At 40.6% G+C, this 23373-nt stretch overlaps 2 protein-coding genes and 1 long non-coding RNA gene across 4 annotated transcripts in view; 2 read left to right on the plus strand and 1 right to left on the minus strand.

Moving 5' to 3' along the window:
- phactr3b (phosphatase and actin regulator 3b) overlaps window positions 1–4996 on the minus strand; it is a 74524-nt gene extending 69528 nt beyond the window's left edge. The window contains exon 1 of one of the 2 annotated variants that reach the window (XM_047347310.1): window positions 4450–4996. In XM_047347310.1, the coding sequence (XP_047203266.1) occupies window positions 4450–4582 (133 nt within the window). In that variant the 5' untranslated portion in view covers window positions 4583–4996. The remainder of the gene's footprint in view (window positions 1–4449) is intronic. The other variant, XM_047347311.1, reaches the window with a different exon arrangement.
- Window positions 4997–11951: 6955 nt separating this feature from the next.
- On the plus strand, window positions 11952–23133 carry acot8 (acyl-CoA thioesterase 8). Its single transcript, XM_047347314.1, has 6 exons — window positions 11952–12218; window positions 18468–18604; window positions 18806–19031; window positions 19209–19366; window positions 19471–19662; window positions 21829–23133. The coding sequence occupies exons 1-6, from the start codon at window positions 12040–12042 to the stop codon at window positions 21945–21947; spliced, it is 1011 nt and encodes a 336-aa protein (XP_047203270.1). The 5' UTR covers window positions 11952–12039; the 3' UTR covers window positions 21948–23133.
- LOC124856641 lies at window positions 12241–16660 on the plus strand. The gene is made up of 3 exons (XR_007035383.1): window positions 12241–13661; window positions 15780–15882; window positions 15982–16660. It is a non-coding gene; the product is annotated as an uncharacterized LOC124856641 (long non-coding RNA).
- Window positions 23134–23373: the final 240 nt, after the last annotated feature.

The following is a 23373-nucleotide window of genomic DNA, read 5'->3' on the forward strand; positions in this document are numbered from 1 at the left end:
TGCTGATGGTGTAATATTTTAGCTCCCTTATAGCAAGATGAACATCATTCTAATGCCACAGCCAATGTTGTTGCTGACCATGTCCATCCTTTCATGACCAGGGTGTACACATTTTTTGATGATGACAAGCAGGATTATGCACCTTGTCACAAAGCACTAATCATCTCAGACTAGGTTTCATGAATATTACAACAAATTCCCTGCATTTCAATGGCCACCAGATCTCAATCCAATAGAGCGGCCTTGAGATGTGGTGTAATGGAAGATGTGCAGCTGACAAATCTACAGCAACTTCAGAAATCTGTGCCACAAAAAAAGAGCAATATGATAATTTGTAGTATATCCCACAGAAACGTGGTCTCCTTTAGTTAAACGCTATTTGATATTCAATGAAAAGACAATAAAGTTATCTGATTTGAATTACGGAACATAAAGTTTCATCCCTAGCCAGCTTGCTTACAGCAGTCTGTTGGTAAGGCTGGAATTTCTACCAGATATTTAGGTTACATCACAGTATTTAGATCTCTGTTTTCTTTAGGTGGCACCTAAAAGGGTACATGATTCTGTGTTGGATGCATTCTGCTGACGAGGAATACTCCTTTCCAACTGCACCCACATGCTGCTGAATAAATACACAATTCCTTCCAAAGTATCACAACGTGATAGATCATATGAAAATTTCAGCCAAGGCAATGCAGCTGATTTAAGGTGAAATTGCTCAATGGACTGCCTTGATAATAATCAGAGATCTATTGCTCCCAATTTTATCCCTGTTAATGGACATAATTCTACAATCGCCGAAATCAAACTCACAGTAGGGGTGCTAGAGCTACGGAAGGGTTCGCATCCCGTGTGAGGGGCTGGAAGAGCTGGTGGTGGAGCAGGACGACTCGCTGCATTGGAGGAATTCTGTCTGTCTGATGCTCCACTGGAGAACATCACGCTGAGGATGGAAGCTGCTGACATGGGAGCTGTGGGCTGCTGGGTGAACATTAGGTTTAAAACGATTACACAAGGGCCATCGTACACCCTAATGATGTTGACTCAAAGTTTCACAGACAGGAACGAGCACAGTTGCGTAACCACAACAACCATGAGAACATGACAAGCACTGAAGAGGAGAGGGCATAAACACAGCAGCATCAGACAGCTCCTGGCAAAAGAACTTGAAAATTGTTCCTATAGCCTACTGGTCTAATGATGGCTGACCGCGTAATGCTCAAACACACGGTAAACGCACATATACAATGACTGGCAAATGTATTCATACCCCTTTTTACATTTTGTTGTGTTAAAAACACAAACTTCAATATATTTTACTGGGATTGAGGTTCTGTTGTTAAGTGGAAGGTAAACAATAAATACTTTATGAATTTTCTCACAAATAAAAATGTGGATCTGATCAATCTTATGTGTGTGAGCTTTAATTTTCAAGTCTTGCCGCGAATGTTTAATGGGATTTACATTACCGATTGAACGTTTTAGACGTCTTTCTCGTTTAATGATTTTCTTTATTGATGATTGTACGTAGATTCTCAATGAAGGCATCAAAACTGAATGAACACATATGGAATTATGTAGCAAATTATTTAAGGAAGTGTTCCCTCTGATTACCAGCCCCATTTTAGATATGATTAATCTATCCTTAGTAAATGGATATGTACCACAAGCTTTTAAGGTAGCTGTAATTAAACCTTTACTTAAGAAACCTTCGCTTGATTGAGATGACTTGAAAAATTACAGACCTATATCCAATCTTCCATTCTTATCTAAAATTCTTGAGAAAATAGTTGCTAATCAAATGTGTGAACATTTACACAGCAATGACCTGTTTGAAGAGTTTCAGTCAGGCTTCAGAGCTCATCATAGCACTGAAACAGCTCTGATGAAAGTCACTAATGATATTCTTATGGCCTCAGATAATGGACTTGTGTCTGTTCTGGTTCTGTTAGATCTCAGTGCTGCATTTGATCCAGTCGATCATAATATTCTCTTAGAAAGGCTGGAATATGCTGTAGGGATCAGGGGAACAGCGCTAGGCTGGTTTAAATCTTATCTGTCTGACAGATTCCAGTTTGTTCATGTAAATGATAAATCATCTTTAAACTCCAGGGTTAATTGTGGAGTACCACAGGGCTCAGTACTTGGGCCAATTCTCTTTACTATATATATGCTTCCAATAGGTCAAATTATCAGGCAGCATGGGATAAATTTTCACTGTTACGCTGATGATACTCAGCTTTACTTATCCATAAATCCTGATGAGTCCAACCAGTTAGATAGACTACAAGCATGTTTTGAAGACATAAAAACTTGGATGACTTTAAATTTTCTGCTTCTAAATTCAGACAAAACAGAGGTCAGGAGATTTTGGAGCACTTCATGCTTCCATCTGCTGAAAAGCTTTATGGAGATGAAGATTTCATTTTTCAGCACGACCTGGCACCTGCTCACAGTGCCAAAACCACTGGTAAATGGTTTACTGACCATGGTATCACTGTGTTCAATTGGCCTGCCAACTCTCCTGACCTGAACCCCATAGAGAATCTGTGGGATATTGTGAAGAGAACGTTGAGAGACTCAAGACCCAACACTCTGGATGAGCTAAAGGCCGCTATCGAAGCATCCTGGGCCTCCATAAGACCTCAGCAGTGCCACAGGCTGATTGCCTCCATGCCACGCCGCATTGAAGCAGTCATTTCTGCAAAAGGATTCCCGACCAAGTATTGAGTGCATAACTGTACATGATTATTTGAAGGTTGACGTTTTTTGTATTAAAAACACTTTTCTTTTATTGGTCGGATGAAATATGCTAATTTTGTGAGATAGGAATTTTGGGTTTTCATGAGCTGTATGCCAAAATCATCCGTATTAAGACAATAAAAGACCTGAAATATTTCAGTTGGTGTGCAATGAATCTAAAACATATGAATGTTAAATTTTCATCATGACATTATGGAAAATAAAGAACTTTATCACAATATGCTAATATTTTGAGAAGGACCTGTATTACCATGGCCCTCTTAGCTGCTTCTCAGATGAATGCTCTCTCTCTGTGTCTTGGTAGGTCTGCGGTTGTACCATACTCTAACATTTCAGATGATGGATTGAAAAATGCAATGCAAGACTTCCAAAGCTTGGGCTAATGTATTATAACCCAACCCTGCTTTTAACTACTCCAAAACTTTCTCCCTGGCCTGTCTCCTGTGTTCCTAGGTCTTCATGATGCTGTTGTTCTGTAATGTTCTCTATAAGGCCTTCATAGAACAGCTGGATTCATACTGAGATTAGGTTACACACAGGCAGTCCCTATTTACTAATTAGGTGACCTCTGAAGGCTATTGGTTGCATGGGATTTTATTTAGGGGTATCATAATAGAGAGAGCTAAATAAAGTTTTATTTTCCTTCAGGCAAGTCCCAATCATGTGCTACTTTGTGTTGGTCTATGCAATAACACCCTAATAAAGTACATCATAGTTTGTGGTTGTAATGTGACAATATGTGTAAAGCTTCAAGGTTAATGTATAGTGTTCATTTACAAAGTACTGTATAGGTTACAGAGCAGAACCCTATACATGCTATAATATACCCACTTCATTCAATGTGATTTAATATATGATAGACTTTTCTACGTATACAACGGCCGATGCATGTGCACCTTCACCTGTTCTGCCGTCAATCTGCAAAACATTAGCTGCAGGAAGACAACCTCATAGCAATCCATACCAATAGTTCTTCAACCTGTTCACTTCAAAACTGCTCCTTGGCTACAGAAACATCTTCCCTAAGACGCTGAGCAAAAATGGGAATCCCACTTCAACATTAAAGGCCAATTCAAGGCCACAACTGGCATTTCACTTGGAATGACTTGTAGCTGCTGCTGCATATCCCGAGCTGTGCTGGAAAGGCAAGAGAAAGTGGAGCAGACAGATGAGCACCATGTTGTCTCACAGTTGGAAAGCCTGGCACTGCCTTATGCCATTTGGATCACCATGGAAACATCCAAATACACCAGCAGCAACACTCTGGTCAGCTTAAGTAGAAGTAATATGTCACGGGAAAACTATACGTTTGGTTTTCATTTAAAGCCAAGACATCATAAATACAAAAAGACATAATGAGATGATAGGACAGTGGGTTTATGTGATAATAACATTGTTTCTATATAAATATGGCTTTACAGATTTGTATGATACCGTGCTGGAAGCATCTAAAACACCATGTTAGAATGCACAGACAGTCCCTGATGACATTTTTATTAGGGGAGTCCAGGAGGGCCCTGCAGCCCACCGCACAGCGCAAAATGCACACATGACGACGCATGTTGCGGAATTACAGAAGGTACGATCGTGCGGGCATCAGGTGAACCTCAGGCACGCACATGTGATTCCCGCTCACCGGCATCAAATAGGCGGAAAACAGACCTCCAACAAGAGCTCTCCTCTTACCTGGGCTGCAGGCTTCTCCCGAGCGGACCTCGGTGATGCTGCTCGGGTCACTCTGAGATCTTCCGCGCTGCACCACGCAGTCATCATCCAGCCCGTCGGATGGTGATAGTGTTGACGATGAGGATGATGCCATGGTAGAAAGAAAATGTAAAAAAAAAACAAAAAAAAAACGGAAAGCTTGACGCGAAGGAGGCGTGATCACCGCCAACTGGCCAAGGTCAGCGGCATCAAGTGGTAGGAGCGGATTTTATGAGCTCCTGCTCCCCGATCAGCAGCAGCGAAGGGGAAATCCATTACGAGCGCAGCATCACAGAGAAGGTCGATGGTGCCCAAAACACGTGATTTCCCCCCAATCTTTTCTCATCATTTATTTTGTACACTCAGGAGATAGAAATGGGGGGTGGACTGTTCCTTACAATATATTTAATAACTCAAAGCAATATATGTGTGTTTTTTATGAATGGAGTGAACTAGGACATGAAGGTAGTTGAGAGAAGATGTGTAAGAAAGAGTTAGATGGAGACAAAGAAGCAATAAATGTGTTTTTCTCAGTGATCTTATGTCTTCAAATCAAGCGACAACATTTGAACTTTTTAATGAATTCATTGAACTATTAAAGGTAAATGGAAGGAAATTTACACATCTTGTCTGTCACCATTACTAAAACAAGGGAGGCAATGATAACTAAGAAGATAATCATATTTGTCTTTATGTACATTTTTATACAGATGTTGTTCCATCTGTCAGGGAAGAGCTCTTGGCGTGGACACAAATGCAGACAGACAGGCAGGCAGAAGGAACACGGTGAGTAGAACATAAAAAGTGAACACTTACAGTTTGGCATGAAATGCAAGAAGCAGGAATGAACAAAATATAAACCAGCAAGGAGCAGCCAGAACTGGAGACTATATAGTGCAACAAACAGGTGAGGCAGGGAGAATGATTGGTGTGGGGCAGGTGGACTGAATGAAGCTGTTTACAAGCTGACTGTGGCAGGTGAGTGGTACGTAAAACATGAATGAAGCTGAACACAGATAAAAGGAAACTATTTAACCAAAGGAAACTCTTCCAGATCTAACTGAACATAAAATAAAAAGCACCATAAACAGAAATACAAATATAAGTAAGAAACTAAATCTAAGGTATTATGTAATGAAGCACCATTTAACAATAATGATCATAGGCAAGACCTAAGAATAACAGATGCTGAAAAATAAGCCCAGAAGAAAAACAAAACCTAAACTCCTAAGAACCTCTGTCTTAAATGAAGCCACTAAAGGAGCTACTACTGTTGCTACATGCTCATCCAGGAGCAGTGAATGCTGGAAGTCACTGACTCCATGCAGTCTGCTGGGTTTCCTTAGATAGAAAACTTTTCTATTTGTATGTTAAACTGAACTTGACTCCATTGTTTGACAACTAGGATCAAATTGGAGTGTATGTATTTGATTTGGCATCTATCTGTATGATTAGATTCGATGTACTTTTTTTGCATCTTGAGACAATATTTTAATTCTATTTCAGCATTCAGTCTTACTACCTAACATCAGTTATAATGAATCTGGTTTACCAGAAACAAGGTTATGCTGTCCTAGTAGAACCTTTCTCACATTTGTATCGAATTTGTTTGTCAGTGTAGCCAGTCAGTTTTCACCCAAAACCTTTAGGTGTCTGCTAGAAAGATGAAGATGATGGGTTTTACTTTTCAGCATCATTGTATAATCAAGAATACACCCAAATCAACAAAATAGGACTGACTGCAGTTACAGCAACAGCCGAGAATGTAAGAGTTGGTCTGTTCTAAGAGTCAATAGGAAATCTGTGGGGTCACCGTAGATGGCTGTGGACAGAAGATATCCTCATGTTCTGCTAGATCAAAATGTGCTTTTAAAAAGTTTTAGCATATTGTTGTGTTGCTTTTCGTTTTGTTTTCTTCTAACTGACTTGTTTGTTTTCTAGTTGAACTGTAATTAAAACAATTTAGTCCCATTTTTTGTGTCACAGAAACAGAAATTTGAACAGTGGTGAGTACATATTTGAAAGCTACTGTTACTGTAAAGTGGAAAAAAGGATATAGGTTTTTCAAGTTGTTTTTAGAATAAAAATCTGTATTTCGCACACACATGACATTCTGCATCTGTCACAGTGAAACTCCCATCTGTCATTAACCCCCAAACGCATCATTACATCAGCCTTATTTACGAGCTCCAAACTTTCATCTTTGGTTTTGATTTAATTCCATGGAAGTGTTACAGCGCCACATGCAGGTCTGGCATAGCTATTATAACATTTTGGGTCATTCTATGTATTCTCGTGGATGAAGACATTTCTGGTAATGATACCAAGTTGATGAGAAACTTTTAGAATTGATCAGTTGTTTATTTATGAATGATTTCTTGTAAAGCTGATGGTCCTAGCCACCCTGACTTTGTCATAATGTAACCTGTTTGTGTCTGTGCATGCGGTACGTGTCACTTTTCTCACAAAGTAAAATTACTTAACAGCATACAGTCAACATGTATGAAAAAAATATGTACTTTAGTACAGAAAAACATTAATGACCCATGGGAAGAAATTATGTTTTTTTGGCACTATTTGCCTTCCGTAATATCATGCCACCTTTATGTAGAAGCATGTTACCCTAAAAAACAAAATGCTTTCAAATTCGGGTTTTCAACTTTAACACCTCCATTACAAAGAATTATTCTGAATAGTGTACATAAAAGGTCAACAAATGTCAGCCTAACACAGTCAAATTCAATAAATTAGATTATGCTTTCTGACGAGGCTCGTTTTCAGGCTAAAAGCACCATTTGAAAATAACAACATTTAAGCAGGCATTAAACATAGAGGGGTTGGACAATGAAACTGAAACACTTGTCATTTTAGTGTGGGAGGTTTCATGGCTAAATTGGACCAGCCTGGTAGCCAGTGTTCATTGATTGCACATTGCACCAGTAAGAGCAGAGTGTGAAGGTTCAATTAGCAGGGTAAGAGCACAGTTTAGCTCAAAATATTGAAATGCACACAACATTATGGGTGACATACCAGAGTTCAAAAGAGGACAAATTGTTGGTGCACGTCTTGCTGGCGCATCTGTGACCAAGACAGCAAGTCTTTGTGATGTATCAAGAACCACGGTATCCAGGGTAATGTCAGCATACCACCAAGAAGGACGAACCACATCCAACAGGATTAACTGTGGACGCAAGAGGAAGCTGTCTGAAAGGGATGTTCGGGTGCTAACCCAGATTGTATCCAAAAAACATAAAACCACGGCTGCCCAAATCATGGCAGAATTAAATGTGCACCTCAACTCTCCTGTTTCCACCAGAACTGTCCGTCAGGAGCTCCACAGGGTCAATATACACGGCCGGGCTGCTATAGCCAAACCTTTGGTCACTCATGCCAATGCCAAACGTTGGTTTCAATGGTACATGGAGCGCAAATCTTGGGCCGTGGACAATGTGAAACATGTATTGTTCTCTGATGAGTCCACCTTCACTGTTTTCCCCACATCCAGGAGAGTTACGCTGTGGAGAAGCCCCAAAGAAGCGTACCACCCAGACTGTTGCATGCCCAGAGTGAAGCATGGGGGTGGATCAGTGATGGTTTGGGCTGCCATATCATGGCATTCCCTTGGCCCAATACTTGTACTAGATGGGCGCGTCACTGCCAAGGACTACCGAACCATTCTTGAGGACCATGTGCATCCAAGGGTTCAAACATTGTATCCTGAAGGCGGTGCCGTGTATCAGGATGACAATGCACCAATACACACAGCAAGACTGGTGAAAGATTGGTTTGATGAACATGAAAGTGAAGTTGAACATCTCCCATGGCCTGCACAGTCACCAGATCTAAATATTATTGAGCCACTTTGGGGTGTTTTGGAGGAGCGAGTCAGGAAACGTTTTCCTCCACCAGTATCACGTAGTGACCTGGCCACTATCCTGCAAGAAGAATGTCTTAAAATCCCTCTGACCACTGTGCAGGACTTGTATATGTCATTCCCAAGATGAATTGACGCTGTATTGGCTGCAAAAGGAGGCCCTACACCATACTAATAAATGATTGTGGTCTAAAACCAGGTGTTTCAGTTTCTTTGTCCAACTCCTGTACATTTCATTAATCCCACATTTTGGGATTAAAATGTTTTTTATTGTGTTTATGTAATATTATAATCCTAAATGTTGTCTTTTAATTAGCTGTAAGCGGAGAAGCATAATAATTAACAGAAATAAAGGATTTTGAAATGTGAAGCCTGTGAAGGGCTTGTTTTAGATATATTAATGTGTTAGAATGAGCCAGTCAAAGTTCAGACCTAAATCAAATAGAGAAGCTGTGGCACAACATGAAAATGGATATTCCCAGACACTGCCCAACCAATCTGACTAAGTTTGAGCTGTTTTGCAACGGAGAATGGGGGAAATGACTAGCAAAGCTAGTAGAGACCTACCCAAAAAACAAAAACTGCAGTGAAGGGCTGTTCTACATAGTTTTTACTCAGAGCATCTGAAAAAAAATCCAAGGAACTTTTCAGATTTTAAAATATTTTTAAAAAGTTTCTCATCTTCCTACTACTTCACAGTTATGCACCATTTTGTGTTGGTCTATCTTAAACAACTTAAAATACTTTGTAATCTGGCTAAAAAAGTTGAAAGACTATATTTTTAAATTATGATATTATTGCATTTCATTTACATTAGCTTAATAAATAAGTATACAAGTGTAAAGCATAAAATCTCAAGAGCAGATTTGCTAGAAATTCTGAAAAGTTCGTTCTTATGAGACCGCAAGTTTTGTTCCACCACTGGGGGGTGACAAAGAGCAATACAATTTGTGGGCACCGGTGTAGATCGGGTGGTCAAACCTGCTCGGGGCTCTGCGCCTGCCGATGACGTCACAAGCTGGTTTAAATCTTATCTGTCTCACAGATTCCAGTTTGTTCATGTAAATGATAAATCATCTTTAAACTCCAGGGTTAATTGTGGAGTACCACAGGGTTCAGTACTTGGGTCAATTCTCTTTACTATATATATGCTTCCAATAGGTCAAATTATCAGGCAGCATAGGATAAATTTTCACTGTTACGCTGATGATACTCAGCTTTACTTATCCATAAATCCTGATGAACCCAACCAGTTAGATAGACTACAAGCATGTTTTGAAGATATAAAAACTTGGATGACGTTAAATTTTTTGCTTCTAAATTCAGACAAGACAGAAGTTGTCGTCTTTGGACCGGAGTCTTTAAAAAAGAAACTGCTTAGTCAATCACTTAACCTGGATGGCATTAAATTGACCTCTGATAATAAAGTAAAAACCTTGGTGTTAACTTTGACTAGGACATGTCATTTAAATCCCATATTAAACAGGTTTCTAGGATTTCCTTCTTTCATCTCCGGAACATTGTCAAAATTAGAAATATCCTGTCCAGGAGTGACGCTGAAAAACTAGTCCATGCATTTGTTACTTCAAGGCTGGACTATTGTAATTCTTTACTATCAGGATGTCCACAAAATGCAGTTAAAAGCCTTCAGCTGATTCAAAATGCTGCAGCAAAAGTTCTGATGAAAATTAAAAAGAGAGATCATATTTCACTTATTTTAGCTTCCCTTCATTGGCTCCCTGTTAAATCCAGAATAGAATTTAAAATTCTCCTCCTCACATATAAAGCCCTTAATGATCTAGCTCCATCATACATCAGAGATCTGATTGGTCCATATGTTCCTAACAGAGCACTTTGTTCTCAGACTGCAGGTTTACTGGTGGTTCCTAGAGTCTCTAGAAGTAGAATGGGAGGCAGATCCTTTAGTTATCAGGCTCCTCTCCTGTGGAACCAGCTCCCAGTTTTAGTCCGTGAGGCAGACACCCTGTCTACTTTTAAGGCTAGGCTTAAAACTTTCCTTTTTGATAAAGCTTATAGTTAGAGTGGCTTAGTTTATCCTGAGCTATGTTCCTTATTTTTTACCTCCGTCTTCCTCCCTCCCTGTTGGTTGGAGTAAGGGGGAGTCAGGTTTAGCCTAAACCGGCTCAGTTATGGTTGAGGTGCAAACACACCCTCCATTTCTGCTACCTGTGTGACCCCTTCTCTTTTCCAATGATTATAATCAGTCTGACAGAGAGAAGTATCCCAATCCTTGTGGTTTTTAGTATAACAATGACCATCAGTGGGACCCTTTGTGAGGTTCCTTGAGACGACATTGTTGTAAATAAGCGCCGTTTAACTAAATAATCTGAACTGAAACTATCTGTGTAGTTATGCTGCTATAGGCTTAGGCTGCTGGAGGACATAATGACCACTTTCACCCTCTTTGCTACATTCTCACACTACTCTCCAATTTTGCATTATTTGCTGTTATTTCAGCTTTTAACTTTATGTTCTCTTTTCTCTTCCTAGAAGCTACACCTGGCCTGACTCTGTGTCTACCTGTGACACCTTTCTGGAGAGGGGAATTGTCCGAGCTTCTGCTGGCAACAACTTAATGCTCGCTCACCCTCTACCGATGATCCACATAGCCCTGTCTTTTAGTGTTTAACCCTTTCTCTCTCCTAGACATAGCTACTGACTGAGCTTCTACTGTAACTAATTATATGTGCTCTCTTTCAGACTCTAACCTTGAAAACTGTCTCAGAGTTTATCTGTTCTTTCTTTCTAGATGAAACGACTAAAGGAGCTACATCCATTAACATTTACTTTTCCTTCCCATAGAAAGTACTCCTGGATCAGTGCTTCTTTGTTCTCTTTGTGTCTCTGCTCTGTTCTCTCAAACCCCCAGTCGGTCGTGGCAGATGGCCGCTCACACTGAGCCTGGTTCTGGTTCTGCTGGAGGTTTCTTCCTGTTAAAAGGGAGTTTTTCCTCTCCACTGTCGCTACATGCATGCTCAGTATGAGGGATTGCTGCAAAGTCAACACCAGTGACTGTCCACTGTCTCTACATGCTCATCCAGGAGGAGTGAATGCTGCAAGTCACTGACTGGATGCAATCTGCTGGGTTTCCTTAGATAGAAAAACTTTTTATCCAGTTTGAATAAATAACTGAATCTGACTGAACTGTTCAATGGTTACGATTAATTGGAATGTATGAACCTGACTTTGTGAAGAACCTTGAGACGACATGTGTTGTGAATTGGCGTTATAGAAATAAACTGAATTGAATTATACCTTAATACGTCAAATAAACAAATATATTTACCAAATATCAGTTCCAATATTTACATCTGTCTAATGATACAAATATTAATAAAAAACAGTGACCTCCCACCCCAAAGTCCAAACATTAAACATCAAACCCCAGACTTCACTGATTTTGCTCTCGGGACTTTTAGAAGCGGTGCTTAAGCTGTAAGATCCTTTAGATAAGTAATGGGAGATTTCTTTTAAAAGTCGTCCATGTTTCGTACAAACGGCAATCCCTCCAAAAGGTACGTCAGTAGGTTGTCCGGACCAACCACAATGTTTTACGTCGTCGTGCCAACGTTCAGCCAATCAGATTGTGTGACGTCATCAACAGACATAGGGCCCCGAGCAAATCTGACCACCCGAGCAGATACTTTAAAGCAAATAAGAGAAAGTGCCAAAGCAACATGGCGGAAGGGAAAGTAGGCGAGAGTGGTGTTGTTAACCAGTTAACTGACATCATAGAGTCACAGACCTCCGCCGAGGATGACAGCTCGGAAAGTTCTGCTGCTGGTAACCAGGACCTCAGAAGCGTCCTGGTTACCAGTGTTTTAAACCTGGAGCAGCTGGACATTGACCTCTACAGGTAACGAGCTCCAGTTGGTCACTTCTACAACATTCGGAAACTAGTTCGGTGGCATATATTAGTTTATTTTAAGCTTATAACTGTGAATTTAGGGAGGGGTTAAACCATAGACTTAATATCTTCACGTCGCCCAGGTTGTATCTGTCTGACGGTGTGACAGTTTCAAATGGGCGAGATCTGGTTAAAGTGAGGGCTAAACGTTAGGTGGATGTTTCATTGCCTGATCAAAAACCCTGTAAACTTAAATAAACTGGTTGGAAAATGTTTAGAGGTTATCGTTTAAGATCACTAAAGCACATTTATTATTCTTATGGGAGGCTTGATAAAACTTGTCATCTAAGCTTCAAATATGGTTCAAAGATCACCTAAACACACTTTAAGAGGAGATTTCACCATATTTTAGAATGATACATACAAAGGAACAGCTTGGATCATCTGAGCACATTTTTCCTGTTCCTGATGATCACTTAGGATGTAATCTATGAAGTGAACAACACAGCCACCTTTGTTTTTAGAAAATTCCTCAGGGGTACATGTGGTGCTGCTTGTTGTTATCTTACCAGTATACAGTATATTGCAGTATACAGTATATTGCAGTATACAGTATATTGCAGTATACAGTATATTGCAGTGCAGTATACAGTATATTGCAGTATACAGTATATTGCAGTATACAGTATATTGCAGTATACAGTATATTGCAGTATACAGTATATTGCAGTATACAATTTCTTGAATGACCACAGACAGGACAAACAATGGTCAGTTCTCGCTGCAGAGTTGAGCTGTTAGTCTGGCACCTTTAAACCACTAAATGACGGAGTATTAGCGTCACTTGGAGAGAAAAAAATGAGAAAAAATATTTTTATGTTGCTCCCCTGTTTAAAGATTAAAGCTCAAATTACAAAAAAAGTGGAAAACATATTATAGCAATAAACTTGAAATACCACTGGTGACAAGACCTGCAACAGCTGTGCGTCCTGTAAGTAGGTCATTCTCCATGTATTATTCGAAGCTCTAACCTGTTACTCAGTTGTTAGCTGCAGACAATGATGCAGTTATTGGTTGTTTCTTACTCAACAGTCTTAAACCTAAATTCAAAGCCACTTCTATTTTTAATAGAAAAATATTGACAGACATACGTTTTTGCTCAATAGTCCATAGCTCTGTTTCATTCTGCTTAGTTTGTCTTTGGCACTTAAATTACTTCTTTTCTGTTTGTGTTCATGCTTAATGATTTGTTTTAGATCAGTTTGTAAAATACAACATAACCCCATATTTCATGAAAGGATTAATTAACAGTAAGATACGAACTTATGATAGTATCATTTTCTGTATGTCATTTTTTGGTCTAGGCTACAAAAACCTGCTGCAGTTAATAATGTACCAAGAACACATGATGCACCCTAGACAACGACCCCCATGCCAGTGTGTAGGGTGTCTGTAAGTTAGGGTGTACGAGCGCAACTGCAAAACATAGAAACAGATAAAATATGTTTTTTTGACTGACAGAATAAAGTGCAGTTATTTGCCAAATGAGTTAAGGTTTTATTTCTGGATATGCTGGTGGGATTAATTTGAAATGGTTGCCAGATATGTGTTTGAATGCTGAACCCTGTTTAAAGTTTCAGTGAAAAGCTTACTATGCGGTATGACGCTTGTTTACGCAAGGAAGGTAAGAAATAGTTGTAATAGACACAAAATGTAATATATACTGCTCAAAAAAATGAAGGGAACACTCAAATAACACATCCTAGATCTGAATGAATGAAATATTCTCATTAAATAGTTTGTTCTGTACAAAGTTAAATGTTCTGACAACAAAATCACACAAAAATCATCAATGGAAATCAAATTTATTAACCAATGGAGGCCTGGATTTGGAGTCACACACAAAATTAAAGTGGAAAAACTCACTAGAGGCTGATCCAACTTTGATGTAATGTCCTTAAAACAAGTCAAAATGAGGCTCAGTATTGTGTGTGACCTCCACGTGTCTGTATGACCTCCCTACAACACCTGGTCATGCTCCTGATGAGACGGTGGATGGTCTCCTGAGGGATCTCCTCCCAGACCTGGACTAAAGCATCCACCTCCTGGACAGTCTGTGGTGCAACGTGACGTTGGTGGATGGAGCGAGACATGATGTTCCAGATGTGCTCAATCAGATTCAGGTCTGGGGAACGGGCGGGCCAGTCCATAACTTCAATGTCTTCATCTTGCAGGAACTGCTGACACACTCCAGCCACATGAGGTCTATCATTGTCCTGCATTAGGAGGAACCCAGGACCAACCGCACCAGCATATGGTCTCACAAGGGGTCTGAGGATCTCATCTCGGTACCTAATGGCAGTCAGGTTACCTCTGGTGAGCACATGGAAAGAAATGCCACCCCACACCATTACTGACCCACTGCCAAACCAGTCATGCTGAAGGATGTTGCAGGCAGCAGATCGCTCTCCACGGTGTCTCCAGACTCTGTCACGTCTGTCACATGTGCTCAGTGTGAACCTGCTTTCATCTGTGAAGACCACAGGGCACCAGTGGTGAATTTACCAATCCTGGTGTTTTCTGGCAAGCGTCCTGCACGGTGTTGGGCTGTGAGCACAACCCCCATTTGTGGACGTCGGGCCCTCATACCATCCTCATGGAGTCGGTTTCTAACCATTTGTGCAGACACATGCACATTTGTGGCCTGCTGGAGGTCATTTTTCAGGGCTCTGGCAGTGCTCCTCCTGTTCCTCCTTGCACAAAGACGGAGGTAGCGGTCCTGCTGCTGGGTTGTTGCCCTCCTACGGCCTCCTCCACGTCTCCTGGTGTACTGGCCTGTCTCCTGGTAGCGCCTCCAGGCTCTGGACACTACGCTGACAGACACAGCAAACCTTCTTGCCACAGCTCGCATTGATGTGCCATCCTGGATGAGCTGCACTACCTGAGCCACTTGTGTGGGTTGTAGAGTCCGTCTCATGCTACCACGAGTGTGAAAGCACCACCAACATTCAAAAGTGACCAAAACATCAGCCAGAAATCATCGGTACTGAGAAGTGGTCTGTGGTTCCCACCTGCAGAACCACTCCTTTATTGAGTGTCTTGCTAATCACCAAAGATTTCTCCCTGTTGTCTTTTTCATTTGAACAACAAGATGTGAAATTGATTGTCAATCAGTGTTGCTTCCTAAGTGGAAAGTTTGATTTCACAGAAGTTTGATTTACTTGGAGTTATATTGAGTTGTTTAAGTGTTCCTTTTATTTTTTTCAGCATTGTATATATAGGGCTGTGTCAAGAATTTATTGGCCAATAACAACTACAAATAAGTTAGATAGCTTAACTGAAAACTGCGTATGTTGTTGCTATCACTGTAAAAGCGGAGGTTTGATTTGTGGATTTTACGCCCCAGAAAGTTGATAAAAAACTAACTGGTCTGTGAACATAAATGTAGCTACAGTTTTTAAGAACTGAAAGCCAAATGTTTGTGTATTTACATTTTCATTTAGTCATATTGACATATTTAGTTCACATTTACACGTGAGTAGAGTTATTCTGATGTTGATTCCTTTCTAGACTGTGCTGCTGCTCAGTTGTGAAAAACAGAAACTTGGAAACAGTGGTCACCTTTTCAGAAAGCACCTGAGAGAAGCATTTTATTTTTCTGACAACAATCAAGGTATGATTTTATTGAAAGTTATTTAAGTCTCTTATGGGATGTTATTGTTGTCATGTAGAGGATTCATTGCTTTTCTAACAATTCTGTATCTGTTTTAAGAGACATTTGCGGCGGCCTGCTTCTGTAAGGAAGGCAGACAAGCGTTCAGGAGTCACTAGCATTGCCCAATGTGCAACTCTCTTGTAATGACATGGTCCTCGAACTTCATCCAATAATATGGGATCAATAGAGCTTTGATTATGTAAAGCAGATATGTTAGTATAAAATTCAGGCTAATTTGCAATACTCTAACAATATTAACAGCATTTACATACTGAATACCCTCAACAAACCGTCTTTTATCGCAGGGAAGCAACATGTTGACTGACAGCCAGACTGCAGCTGATTGGTGCTAAAAACAACATTTGAGGGTAGAGTAAAATACTTGACATGGACAACACTGAACAAACGGAAACCCTGGAGGCCATAAAGAACTGGAGGATGAATACAATGACAGCTCTCCAACTGAACTTTAAACTTTTGTTTATGAAAAAAAGGAGGAGTATGAAAAATTCAGCTCAGAAATGATTGATGTACAAAATCTAAACAATTTTGCCAGGTTTCAGGAAGACTAATTAGTCTTTGTGGACACTAAAGAGTATAGCCAAAGTAAATGTACAACAGTGACCCTCTTGGTGGCCCCTGGCACCCTGTGGCATCCTTGTGGCAGCCTTATGGCCTGGGACATCCAGCGTGTTTTTAAGCATTTATTTATAATTTTCTGTGAGTGACAATTCAGAATAGCCGCTCTATAATAAACCGGCTGTTTGTGCAATAAATCTTCGTCATCCTTTCAACACGTCACACATAGTGCTATTTATTTTAAATCTCCAATAAATACAATCACCTTATGTTATGGGTCTAAAGCTGTTTATTGAATAATAATCAATAATGAAATTATTATGTAAAGGTAACAGGCTATAACAATAATGACAACCCATTTGCCGATAATCAGCATCAGCTTCCACAAAAACAGCGGCAACCGTATTAGCAAGATTTTACGGCTGGTCTGGCACCTTCTGGCATCCTGGCGGAATCCCGTGCCGCCCTGCGGCAGGATGTGGTCGTTGGACCTGCCAGTTCTGTCTGCCACTGCCACAAATTGAGCTCGGCCCTGCTGCAGGGCATTCCGCATTACATGGCGATCCGGAAGCATATCTTTTAGCGCAAGTGGAAATGAACTGATGGGACGTGGAGTGACTCTGAGTGACTCTTTTGAATCTATTGGCGGCTCTCCAACAAAGTGCTCATTGTGTACCTGGTTTTGTACGCAGACAGTGTTTGAGTATGTTGTTGAGTTTCAAACATGTCGCCAACTAGTGGCGTGGCGGGGGAATTACACCCCTTTCACAGCTACTGTTGCCGTGTGGACGGAGATTGTAAGTCAAACGTTGTCTTGTAGATGTGTTAATAGAAACGAGGGCAAAAATCCCATCTTTCAATGGATCGTTGTCGTGTAAACAGGGCCTTGATTAAAAGTTCATGGTGGTTTTTGGAGCCTCTGTAATTGCTCTGAAAGACTACTTTTTCCTGTGTAATAATACAGTCGTCTGGACTACAATTCCCTTTAATGATTATAATGTAAAACAATCAAATACCAGTTAGAGATGCACTGCGACATCGGCTCATGACCAGAACTGGCTAGTTTCCATTTTGATGAGAAAATCAAAAACTCCATTTTTATTTGATCTTTGAACACACCATACCGAAGCACTCCATTTTTGTTTTTTACCCGAGGAAGAGGAAATAGTTTGTTTTCATTATCGGTGAACTTTATAAAAATGCAGTCAGAGGAAGCAACACCTGAAAGAGACACCTGAACCCAATCAGACAGCAGCTAGGCTGAACAAACTGTTTTATTCTTTCAAGGCTTTCCAACCTGCTCTGAAACATGCTGGGTTTGAAAATGTTAGAGGTCCTAGAGTTAAGGTAGGGGCTTCTATTGTTTAAGGAATATGAAGATGAAGCTCCTATTTACCATAATGCAAACTGTGCTAATTGTTAATATAAGATGTAATGCAAAACTATTGCTGAATATTGCAATATTGATTATGATTAACTTACATTTTTCTGGCTTGTTTGTTTTACTTCATCACAGCATCCCTCACCACTCTATCTAAAATCGACATCGAACATGAATGCGTGGCGCTTGAAATATAATCGAGTCCCAAATATTACATCCAAGCAGATTTAGTGTAGATGGTTGCTGTTGTTGACATGTTGTGTCGAGTTGAAAATGTGAACTCTGGAGAGAAACTGTTTTCCAGTGACCTCTCTCTCTCTCAACACAGCATGATGTAGCCTCTGGTTTTTATATAAATAATGTATGACCGCTAATGTCAGAAAGCCTAGAAAACAATGTGCTGAATGCTGTAAATTATAGTTTTTAAAATGTTACTCTGCTAAAAACCAGAGATCAAAAAAGTCAGCCATGAAACTCAAGGATGAGTGTATGTTTAAAATCTAAAGCGTCATCTCCAAGCTGGAGTGTTTGACATCAGGAGCTTCAACCAGCTTCATTTCAGTTCCATCTCCATCTTCTTCAGGGGAACACACCACTGGGTGCCCAGTGCTCAGCGCTTATTTGGAGGTCAGATCATCGGTCAGGCTCTTGTGGCTGCTGCCAAATCTGTCAGTGACAATCTGTACGCCCACTCCCTCCATTGCTACTTTGTACGACCAGGTAAGGCAAGCTGACTTGGAGCTGCATGTTTGTGAACCTTTTCTTACCAGCAGAAGCATCTGGAACGTTTCGTTTAGTTTCCGTCCTAAGGTATATAAAGTTTCAGCATGTACTGTTTATTGAAAGTAGAACCACTCCAATAAAAAACCATTTTTTGTTTGTGAATTACTTTTGTGTTTGTTTTTTTTTGTGTTTTTTCAGGGGACCCTACGGTACCAGTGCTATACCAGGTGGACCGCACTAGAGATGGCCGCAGTTTCACAGTACGCTCTGTGAAAGCCATCCAGCATGGACAACCCATACTGATCTGCCAGGCTTCCTTCCAGGTGCTGCAGCCGAGCCCCCTGCAGCACCAGGTCCCTATGCCAGTGGTTCCTCAGCCTGAAGACCTGCTCACTGTTGAGGAACTTATCCAGCGTTATCTCAGGTACGGCTGCTTTTTGTGCAGATGCTAACTCTCCAACTTGAAGCCAAGTTGTTATGAGCAACACTCAATGTTTGTGAAAACGGCATGATGCTGACCGGCAGGATTTAAAGATCTTCCACAACAAACAAGCTCTTTACTCTGTTCTGAATGGGATCCAAATGGCTGCTTGTTTTACAGTCAAGCAGACCTGACAGAGAGTGCAAAACATGGCCTCAACAAACTTCTGGCTAATGAGGTGCCCATTGAGATGAAGCCTGTCAGCCCAGCACACTTTTACAGATTTGCTTCAGGAGAACCAAGGAGGCTGTTCTGGGCGAGAGCGCGAGGATATATTGGTAAATCGACTCTGGAAACATCTAAAAACAACCAATAATAGCAAAAACACTGTTACACAATGTATGTAGAGTTTGCTGATGCAGAACAATTTGTGCTTGTGCAGGTGAAGGTAACATGAAGTTGCACTGCTGCGTCGCTGCCTATGTGTCCGATTATGCCCTCCTGGGCACGGTACTGCTGCCGTACTCCAAATACAAGGCTCGCTTCATTGCCTCCCTGGACCACGCCATGTGGTTCCACAGCACCTTCCGCAGCGATGAGTGGATGTTGTACGAGTGCGACAGCCCATGGGCAGGTCAGTATGTTGGGCTGCCACAACCGCTCTCTGTGGTCTATTTTCCCATACCTGAAATGGTGAATAGTGAACGCTGTAAGGAAACACCATGGTCCCTGTTGACAACATTCTTTGTGCTGCTCAGTTAGCGAACACGTCAGACACTTTTTAGGTCGAGGAACAGGGACCTGAGAGTGAGGTCGACAGCACCTACCATGATGCTGTATTACCTGAACCTTCAAGTTGGCATTAATGAAGCATTGAATGGCTGTTCCGTTTGCTTGCATAGAATTGTACTTCTCAGTTACCTAAACCATGGTGAACAGATTGTCTCGCCTTACGTGGATGCTGCCACTACTCTTACAGGCTTAAACTGAAGACGCACCTGCAAACCGACTGTTGACAGGAATCAGCTGAACTGGTGACCATCAGGCCATTTGCTAACTGAGAAATGGGATCTCTTTCACCATACCTAAACGCTACCTTGTCACTCTGACAAGAACACTCTTAGGTGCTATTATGACGAGGAAACTCTAAGTTAGCCATGAAGCTGTTTTCTACAACATATTGAGAAATATCTGTGGTTCTTTCAGACTGTGAGAGCGCTGAAATCAAGAGTATTAAACGTCACATGATCAGAAGGAGGAACACAGAGACTGATGTTGATCGCGCCATAATAATCTTTGTTTTAAAGGGAACATCTCATGCTATTAAATCCTTCCTTTTCACACTGAAATCATTCAATTGCGGTCTATAGAAAGTGGAACTGCAATGCTGGGGTCTGAACTCCTTGTTATTGTAGCTCCACAGGCTCCTCTTCTAACCCTGTTCTGAGGGTTCAACCTGTTCGCCCATTTTTGCTGTTTGCTAACGATGATATAGCGCCCCAGAAACAAGAGAAAAACAGCAAAAACATTGCTAAACTGTTAATGTAATAATAATATTGATAACACGCAGTACGGTTCTGCCTTCAAAGAGCTACAAGCAGCACTAACAGAAGCAGAAGGCACAATGCTACTGCTATCAGAACAATGGTCGGGAACTCATCCTTGAAGTGGGGGAAATAGGAATTTCTCTGCTGATGTGGGCAGATTTCCAGGAAAAATAAAATTAAACCAGTCACTTTGAAGAGGTTCTGATGTTGGGGGCGGTGTAATGAATTATGTGGGTTAATACACCCAACAACCAAACTTATCCTCTTTCAGCCTCAGGATACTTGAGCTTGGACTACAAATTCACTGATCAACAGGATGTCCATGACCTTATTTAGCTGTTCCACAGCAAATAGTGACGTAACAGTTGGAAAACCGTAACAGATGATGGAGAAAACTGAACGGACTGAAAAAGATAACCCAAACAGCATATAATAATACCTACGCCCCACCTGGAGAGACTAAATTCATCTTTTCTTTACTCCTACGGACTCCAAGCACACAACCAAATATATTTAAAGGCTAAAAAAGTGGATTTTGCATGATATGTCCCCTTTTAAAATGTTTGTAAAGGTCTTACAGGGTCTGCTTTCTGACAGCAATGTCACATCACCTCAGCTTCTGATTTGGAAAACAAATAATAAAAGTTGTTCCTTTTTTATATCTTGTGACATGGAAGTTCTTAAACAGAAACCAGTTTTGACCACATTTGGTTTGAGCGAGTCAAAGTGGAAATAGGCTATCTAACTCCAGTCAGCGCATCTCTTTGTTAAACAATTGACCTGTTGACCAATTGAACAAAAGATCTGTTTAGATTTGTGATCGTTTTAATGAAGATGTTACATTGTTGATGGTGTCTGATATTCATTCAATTTAAGTCCTCGTGGGATCAAGTTCAAGTTGTGCCCGTTATTCATGAAGGAGCATTAGTTTCAGCACTGCCACCTGCTGGCCACCGCATGTTGCCCTATTTTTACACCCCAATCATTCTAACTGCTCCTTAAAGCAAACACTTCTCAATCATATATTTTATGTTTTGTGCTCTACATGAAATGTTTCTGATTTGCATTTTTATCCTTAAAAGCCCAGGGTCAAAGTAATTCATGTGAGAAGTTCAGAATGGAGCAGGAAATAGTTAAAAGATGTTTCTGCAGGGAAACAAGGGGATTCTCCACCCCTTTTTCCAGAACTTTAATCCATTTCCACTTTAAGCCTAATGTTTTGTTTGTTTGTGTGTGATTGTTGATCGCCACAGGCAGCAGCAGGGGACTGGTTGAGGGCCGACTGTGGAGAAGAGATGGAGTCCTGGCTGCCTCATGTTCTCAGGAAGGGGTCCTGAGAGTGAAGCCAGTCACAGAGAACAGCAAACTATAGCTGCTTTTAATGTGTTTTTATTGAGCTATACTTAGAATTCCTTCTATTGTTTGTAAGAAAAACAGAATTAACTCTTGATTTTATGGAAGGATTGGTTTTACTGAGCTCAGGCATGCACAACACACATTTTAAAGAGCTGTATACGTTCATGGTGGGAAAAGTACAAGTTGTTTTACTTCTAGGGTTTTTCATATCGGGAGATAAAAAGGATCTGGTCTGAAGCAGTTTCTTCAATGATTTAAATTTAAATTGAAGTGCATAGAAATACACACCAGATTCCACGTTGTCATTAGTTATTAAACAAAGATGAGTCCAGGCGGAAAAGTACTTTCCATGGTTTTCCTGAGGAGGAATACCTAGAAGTCCTTCATTCACTCTCCCTGACAACATGCTTCTGATCTTTGAGGTTTGCAAACATTTGTTTTTGCATCACTTAAGGTTCCACCACTATAGTATTTCCCTCAGGTTCACTTCTGGACTTTGACTGGGCCATTCTGTGGTAGATTTGTTAGTTTATTTGGGATCATTGTCTTTTTCGGCCTAGCTTCAGCTGATGGACCGATGGTCTCATGTTTGACTCGAACAATACTCGAAATACTCGAAAATTGTTCATTGCTTCCATGTTGGCATTCTGCTAACACACACCTGCATGCTCCAGACCAGGAAACAAATCTCCTGATTTCAAACAGGGGGTCCAGATGATGATTATGGATTGTAGCACCTCGCTGTGAACTTTCTCTTTTATGTCCTATGGAAGCACTGAGGGTATGAAAAACCCTGGAATTGCAGTAGGGTGTACTTTCTTTTTACCATGACCGTGTGTAAATTTATAAGATTGTCTTTCAGCTTGAAATGCTAAGATGTCAGTATGAATATTTTTTATTTATTAATGATTGTTGGATACATATTGGCACAGATTGAAGAGGTTGCCACGGAAGGGGGCTTTTTATTTGTCTTGGAGTCTCTATGATGCCAACTGCTGCAACACATCTGACCTGTGGTAACATTAAACAAACTATGGTAACTTGTTTTAATGAATCCTTTTTTTAAGACGGGTATCACAGAAGTCAGAGCTGTTGTAAATATTGCACTAATGTGTTTTCTTTGTGTTTAGCTTGAATATAAGAAATGTAAAAAAAAGAACGGTGCACTGTTTTAGTTGAATTAAAAGGTTTTAAATTGAAAACCTGCGTGCCGTTGTTAGTCTGTGAGAGATTTTCATATTTTCAGCCTTGGCTGAAGCAGCCATGGCTTTTCTATATGATCAGGGTTACTCTGATCATATCGACTGACTAAACACGTTGGGTACCATCTTTGTTTCATTAAGACGAATGAAGAAGAATGAACATGGCATTCATCATTCAGATTAGGGGAATTTTCTATTTTTCTTCATATGAAACAGCATCAGGTTTGCCATATGACTGCT

This window comes from Girardinichthys multiradiatus, chromosome 20, assembly GCF_021462225.1.
Source record: "Girardinichthys multiradiatus isolate DD_20200921_A chromosome 20, DD_fGirMul_XY1, whole genome shotgun sequence".
Lineage (NCBI taxonomy): Eukaryota > Metazoa > Chordata > Actinopteri > Cyprinodontiformes > Goodeidae > Girardinichthys > Girardinichthys multiradiatus.